Below are 7,621 nucleotides of genomic sequence, written 5' to 3'. Positions count from 1 at the left end.
TTATGTCCAGACAGACGTCGTTCCACTCCTCTTCTGACTGTGCCTCAGATTCCATGGCGGCAAGTGCTTGGGTATGACAGGAGTACCGTGATTTGAAGCCAGCTTGGGTAGCATGGGTAACAGAGCCAGGGTGGCTCGTAATCAGATTAAGAAAGCACTTTTCAAAGATGCGTCTGACTATTTGCGTAAGCGTGATGGGGTGGAAGTCGGCGGGGGAGGTGATATCTGAATCGGCTTTCTTTGGGTGCGCTGTCAGGAGGCTGCAGTTCAGGGCTGAAGGGAAGGTACCCGCCTTCAGTAGCTCAGTGAATGCTTCGGCAAGGAGTCTAATCAGTGGGCTATTGGCGTCGGGGCGTCCTAATGTCCGGCGTTCGGTAGAGCACTCCACTGCGGCCTTCAGGAGGAGAATGTGGATCCAGTCGGGGCCAGGTCCCTTATTGGGATAGCGTAGTATTGCCTCCATTACATCGTCGGGGCGTATGGTGGAAGTGACATCAGGAGAGGGTTTGGTATCCGGTGGAACCACGTACGGGTTTGTAGAGTTGAATAGGGCCTCAAAGTAGCCAGCGAGGGTAGCGCCTGTGCTATCGGTACCCGGTATGCAGGGTTGGCGCGGAGACCGTTGTTGGTACGCAATATCTTTGAACATTTGAGTATTGCTTTGGGCGGTCAGACGTGGGCGGAACGAGTGGTTTGGCAGCCGCTGAACCCAAGGTCTGATTAAGTCATAATAGAACCCTCCAAAGATTTGTGGGTTAGTGGCATAGCGCCAGATGCGGTCGAGGATTCGTAGCAGCCCTTCCGCTGGTCCATGTAAAGTGCGATACGACCGTAGTAGGTTCTGATACGCCCGGAGTTCGGCTTGGAATAGTCGCGCGCGGGATTTGTTGCGTAGGTGATACAGTCGATGGTGATATCGGTTATATCCATGGGAGGGGAGGCGTTGGTCCGGAGGCGGTGGCATTGCTGGCATTTGTTGGGGCCGATGGATTTGATTCGTGGGAAGTATCTGGAGATCGAGTCCAAAGGTGTGGTCACCACAGATACCGTAGTCTGTCAGCTTATAAGTTTGGAGGGAGGCGGGGGTGGTAGGTCGATGATAAGCATGTTCAGTACCAGTTGAGCCGCCAGCATAGAGGTAGTCCAAGTGCCACGTATTACGCAGAGTAGTCTCAATCGTTTTCATACGTAGTACGTGATTTGTAGATGCGTGGCCATACTTCCGGGCTTTGAAGTTGAAATCTCCCCACACGACATCTGGTTGGAAACCGCCAATCTCGGGGGGATTCATGTATCGCCTGACGTCTTCTTCAGTAAGCGATTTGAGTGGAAAGTAGAACACGGCCATATGAACGCCAAAGCACACAAAGAACACCGCGTACGGTGAAGAGTGTACAAGTTGAAAATTCGATGGGTGGTGTTTGGAAAAGATACCAATATCACAGTGTGAAGGGTGTAAGATATTATGCCGTGTAGTGTGATGTAGTATATGATAGCGTGTGTTCGAGCCTAAATGATTAATAAATGTGCTGTTATGCCAGGTTTCAACCACACACATAACATCAACCTGACTTAAAATCGATATAACGTTCAAACACTTATCTGTATGTGCTGCGTTGTCCATGTTGAGTCCTTGTGGGTTGAAGAGCGCCATCCTCATTGGTTCTAACATTGTTAATCATCGGTCAGTACTACTGGGCTCTCCTCTTTGACGATGTCAGCCATTTCTATATCATTGCCTGTCGTCAAAGAGTCTGTCGTGGAAAGCTGAGGCTGCGTATTGCTATCCATCATGTAGGATGATTATATAGGGGAGACCATTGGTATATGAAGTCGTCCGGGTTACGCACGCGCTGATTCTTTAGCGTTTACCGGGATTCGCGGGTTAAGTGAGAAGAGGTTTGCATCATGCTTTGCTTGGTAAGCCTTCTGGAGACGGTCCGCGGTAGATTGGAAGATGTCTGCGTTAGTGGAGTTGACAAGTGGGCTCAGTAGTGCATCCATGCTGCGGGCAAGAATTTTTGGCGCTCGTTCATGTGTGCAGCGGGCCTCCCGCTTGGTGCGGAGATAGTGAATTAAAGCTGCTTTTGTAGCGTCGGGATGTTGTTGGGAGTGGGGGTCGATGTTTTCATCAAGCTGCCATTTCCACGTAAGTGCTGTATGTCGTTTCACCTGGGCGACAGAGTCACTAGGAACACAAAGGCGGATGAAACTGGTGGAGCTTCCGCGGCGATTTGGTTGAGATACCGATTTAGACGGAAGATACCAGAGAAAGTGGTGGCGATTGAGGGCTGGTTGGGCATGCCAGTATTTTTCAAATACTGATTAGGATGGGGGCTTGCCGGTAGGGAAAATTGCTCGGAAGAAGAGCCATACCGGAGTTATGTCATCCATTTCATGAAGCGTTTTGTCCGGCATCGGGCGGCCCACCACTTTCGTCAAAAGGTGCTCGGGTACTGGCGGCTGCGATTGGGACTGAGAAGCTGGTGGGGTCGGGCGTTTTTTAGGGCTCGGTTTTGCAGGTTTGTCCACTTTTGTCCACTTTTGAGCGGTAGCTGGGAGGCTCACTGCTGCTATTGGGCGCCTGTGACCGCGGTCTTTTTGCAGGCGGAACAGGCGGGCTTGTGGAGCCAAATCGGAAAGTGTCGGGTGTGTCTTCATCTATAGGTGCACAGGTTTGGGATTTAAGATCCCGGAGTTCGGATTCAAGGTTGGTTGTTTTTGCACAGAGGTTAGTGAGCATTTGGTGTATGGTTGATTTGCATTGGTCATCAGTCAAAGGCTCCTTGGAGATGGGCCCATCATTGTTCTTGTTAGAGCCGGTCCCAAAATTTGATTGAGATTGGCCTGTAGAGTACTGACCTGGGCAGAGAGGTTTGTGATATATTTTTGTATGTCCAATTTCCATTGGTCATTGGGTAAGGAGTCGTTGGGGACGAACGTCTCAATTGGGGATTCGGCCTGGCCCGACATTTTTCGCGGATGTGGGACTGTCATGAGCTGAACAGGTCATGAGTGTCATCTGTCTTCCAGTCTTCGGTCGAGACTCGAGAGTGACGATTGACGAGATACGAGAGTCGAGACTGTGAGTGTCACACGTATCATGAGTCGCGACCCATAGACTCATACATACATATCATAGTTTATACGAGAGAGAGTCTGACGAGAGTGACGACTGACGCCTGGTTTAACAGAACTGGTTCAGTGTTCTTTTTTTAGGTGGTTTCATAGTACATAGTACATACTACGTAGCCTCTATCTACCCTAGAGAGAGAGTAGAGAGAGTAGAGGGATCACCGGATCAGAGCCTTCAAGTTCAGACTTCAGAGGATATTTATTTTTCATATGTAAAACATACATAATAGCCTTCTGAAACTCTTTGTAGCTTTTAAACATACAGTACATATTGAGTATGTACTACTAAAATGTATGACTGGCGACTGCATATTGTATTTACAAAAAAAACAAGTCTGAACTCTTACAGAGAATCGTTGTTTGTTTTAAAAAAAATGTGAGAACTTTTTGGGTTTTTCTTGTTTTATGATAAATTGACATTATAATTTCTATTTATTTTTTATATCGTTTGCTTTGTTTTAGTTTTTTTATAAACAACTCACTAACAAGTCAAACTTACAACTAAAAAATTTTTAATTTTTAGTTGGTCAATGACTCTAATATTTAGTAGTATTTCAAATCTGGTGAATTAGTCAGTACTCAGTAGTTGTCACTATATTAGTATATCACTAGTCACTCTCCTACATACAAACTCTAAACACTTTGTTACAAAGTCAAATAGAAATAGACACACAACGGACACAGGTAAAGTATATTTAATAATAAATAAATAAAAATAGGTACACAACTGACACAAGTATAAAATATTTAAATAGACACACATGTATAAAATAGTCGTACTTTGAGTCACCCAGCACTGCCAGCCCCAGGTGCACTATAAATATTATAATATTATAACAATGACCTTCATTGAACACAATAAAAATTTAGAATATTTACAAGACTATTTTTTATTCAAAACAAAATTATTTACCCTACATTGCCTATGTACAGTCTTACAGACCTAAACTACACTTTACTGCCGCACTTGGGGGGGGGGGGGCACAAGGGCCAGGGCCTATGTATTTACATTGTACAGCCCTCCAAGCGGTTATGAAATCACTCACCAGACACCAGCTGAGTGACCACTAGCCAGTTCACCATTCATGTCTCCTACAGATTGTCCCAATTTGAAGTCTTACATTTTCCCGTGAGGCTTTGAGGCGTGTCCGGCACTGACCGCGTGAGCCGATCTGAAGAAAGTTGGTCAATACAGTAGGTGAGTACCGAGTACGGAAATGTAAATTTCTGGAGCGGATTTTAAATAAAAGTAATCTGCATCGATCAGAATCACAACGCTAGTACTCACTCAAAAAGTGGATTGGTTCTTTTCCGAGCCAGTTGTCCGCTTCGCACTTTGAAAAATACACAGTGCGTGACCGAGTAGAGACATGTCGCTGCACCCGACTCCCCAATCATCTGCAATGTCGGATCACTCCTTGTCAGGTGATTATAGGAGGGTTACGCCAGTCGTTCGACCGAGGCCATCGCCAGGTAGTTTTGCAGTTACCACCGACTACGACACACTACTACCCTTGAAAAATTGTAAATATTCTCCACCGCACAGGTGTCGAAGTAAAGCAGTGGTCGATGTCGTTATTCCATTCTTTAACGAGGGAAAGCAGAACTTAAAAGAACTCTTGAGAGCCTGTACGATTAACAAGTAGAATGTGACGACCTGGGTGTAGAATTTCTGTATCCGGCCGTTATGGACGGGATTCTCATGGCCAACCCAACAATGGTGGAATAAATTTCGTCGTTGTATAAGACGAATGAGTGGGTCGAAAAAAGGTATATGAGTGAGGACACAGAGTACATAACGGTACTTCACGCGGCTGCTAACGATGATATTGATAGTAGTCACGGACCGGTCGAGATTGCACCTGGTAAACATCTCCGCCTCAATTTTCTCATCAAGGGACAGAATCGGAGAAAAACAAATTCTCATGAGTGGTTTTTTTGTGGCCTATTGCAGGGAATATGAGATTGGTAGGTCGACTTGTATTTGTTCAAAACACTTGTCCGATAAGCTTGATTTTTGAGAGTATGTCCAATATCGACTAAATATCGTTGCAGACTTGCAATTCTTGATTTCCCGAATTACTGAATTCTCGCATATATCCTATAGTGTATGTACTGGAACTTCTCGTGCACATTGGGTCACTCCGGGCTGTAGTCTTATTGAGATAAGTGTCTACGTTTGTTCATATATTTTCTCATATACATACAATATATATACATACAATATACTCTCACACTTATCCACACATATATGCTAAATAAATACTGTCATATCACTATCATTCATATACAGAGACTGCGGTACTCTACATGCAAAAGGTTGTCTGTATTACCTTATCCAGTGCCTTTAGACGCATCCTGAAGTTAGTGCAGTTACAGGGCGACAAAGAGTAATGTCTTCGACCATGCAAAGTCTACGAACTGAAGGTACATGATTATATATCTGGTGATAATGAACTTTTATGATATTAAACTCCCTATTTTGATTTTGATTTTTTTATTATTACCTACATCGGTACATGTAAATTTTACCCCGATATGTCTCTCTTTCTACTTCAACAAAGTTAAGATCTCACCGTATGATGTTTCATCTACCTAAACATTACCTATTACTGTCTCTCTTTTATGATACTTCAAAAAGGCTTGATGCAGATATGGTATCGTGCCGTGCAATCTTACGATTACGAGGCGTCAATATCTAGTTTCTTGGGGTCATTCTCGTTCATGGGCATGCTTCCTGTCATTCCTAGTCCCGCCGGTCTTTGGCGCATGAGTGACTGTGGAGGAGCCCCAATGGACCACTACATCAACGACATTAACAACATCTCAGCCGAGGACGGGCTCATCAAGGGCAACCTTCTGCTTGCAGAAGATCGCATATTGAGTTATACTGTTTGCTTGATGACAGGCAAGTACACGAGATGGGTTCCGATGGCCGTGTTTTACACCGAAGCCGAGACCGATATCAAATCATTTATAACCCAGCGTCGATGGTGGATCAACGGAACTATTGCCTGCTACCTATTTTTATTGTTTACGTCGCCTGGTATCCTATTCCGTGATCCACACAGGCTAGGGTTTAAGCTCATGATATACAGTTAGCTGCTAGGACAGACCCTCTTTTTTGGCGTGACGGCGCTGTCACCAGGTATCTTTGCCACATTGATATGCTTCTCTGTTGACACGCTTCATATAGGGGGACCTGAATGGAGTGGGACGATTGCCCTGGCGGTGGCAGGGATCAGCCTGTGCATATATATTACCTTTTGCATTCTGCACTTTTTGCACAAGTTTGTTAGATCATTCTACGAAAATCTTCTAATCTGGAATACCGTTACCTTCTCGGTCATCGTTGCCAATGTCATCGTGTCGTTCTCTAACAAAGACGACGATTGTGGTGCTGTTGCTGATGGTCTACTTTCCCTTCTTTCTGGCTCTTTTGCACAGTCTAGACGTCTTCGTTATGATGCTCTTCTCATTTTTCTAGTACTTTCTGTTTTTTGCCGACGTTTCTGCCATACTTTTCCGCCTATCCATATTTTTGTGGGGCAATCGACCATCATCGTCGACTTGGGAGGAAGGGGTGTCAGTTGAGATTGATCGGCGGCAACGAGCCCTGCAATGAAAGAAATGATGGACCATGCCCGTCCTGAAACTGATAATCGGTTTGATAGGAGTGTAAACGTTGATAAGCGTTCGTTCTTTTTCCACCTTTGGATCGGGTGACTATATGGTACCGTTGACCTCTGTCAAGAACAAAACTAAGAACAATATCAATGGGGAAAAAGGAGGTAAGGAAGATTTGTCGAAGTTTAAGTGTAATAAGTTTTCCTCGGCGGACATTGCGTCACATGCTCGAATGGTATCAGCGGTTGTCGATATGGCTGCGTTGAGGGCGGGTAAGAAGAACAGACAGCGCACAACCTTGTCAACGAAACGGAAGCACTGGCTTATGGGCTTGATCATCCTTCTCATTGTCATGGGGGCTAACGGGTTGATTGCTGGTGTGCTCATCTGGACCGAGCAAATGAAGGCACTGATGATTTTGACTTTTGTTCTGGTGGAAATGGCTCTATGTCAGCAAATCTTGTCTTTCCTGTTCTATCTGTTCTACACAGAGCACATGATAACGGCCAGCGAGCAGAGTATGAGCCGGAATTGGACAAAACTTCTCAGTGGAACTCTTTTCATCACCACCATCGTGTGTCTATATACCGGTGCGCTAACCACATATTGGATGACGAATTCGATCGACAGTTCTTTGCCGGGAAATGGTACCTATGTCCTCAACAACACGGTGATAGCCTATCAGGGACCGGTTGAGAGCGAGATCGACAGCATGGTAAGTAAAGCAAAGTCTGCATTTCTGCTTGTCTAGCCATACACGCAGTTCGGTGCATTTGATCTCGCATTCACTTCATCGTTCTTGACTCTAATCTGAAGACTTATATTACACTCCATTTCTATCTTTTAATAAAAGAAATAT

General features: G+C 45.0%; 2 protein-coding genes across 2 annotated transcripts; both read left to right on the top strand.

Annotated features, from left to right (window-relative positions):
- Window positions 1-5,781: 5,781 nt before the first annotated feature.
- Window positions 5,782-6,181, top strand: SARC_10963 (chitin synthase; the record flags this gene model as incomplete). The annotated part of the gene is made up of 1 exon (XM_014294968.1): window positions 5,782-6,181. A coding segment is annotated over one exon (400 nt), but the record flags the coding sequence as incomplete, so codon positions are not given.
- A 684-nt stretch (window positions 6,182-6,865) lies between these two features.
- On the top strand, window positions 6,866-7,477 carry SARC_10962 (hypothetical protein; the record flags this gene model as incomplete). Its single annotated transcript, XM_014294967.1, has 1 exon — window positions 6,866-7,477. A coding segment is annotated over one exon (612 nt), but the record flags the coding sequence as incomplete, so codon positions are not given.
- Window positions 7,478-7,621: the final 144 nt, after the last annotated feature.

This window comes from Sphaeroforma arctica, assembly GCF_001186125.1.
Source record: "Sphaeroforma arctica JP610 unplaced genomic scaffold supercont1.1461, whole genome shotgun sequence".
In the NCBI taxonomy this organism is placed as follows: Eukaryota; class Ichthyosporea; order Ichthyophonida; genus Sphaeroforma; species Sphaeroforma arctica.
The sequence above is the reverse complement of the archived record's forward strand: the minus strand, read 5'-3'. Positions and strand labels throughout refer to the sequence as shown.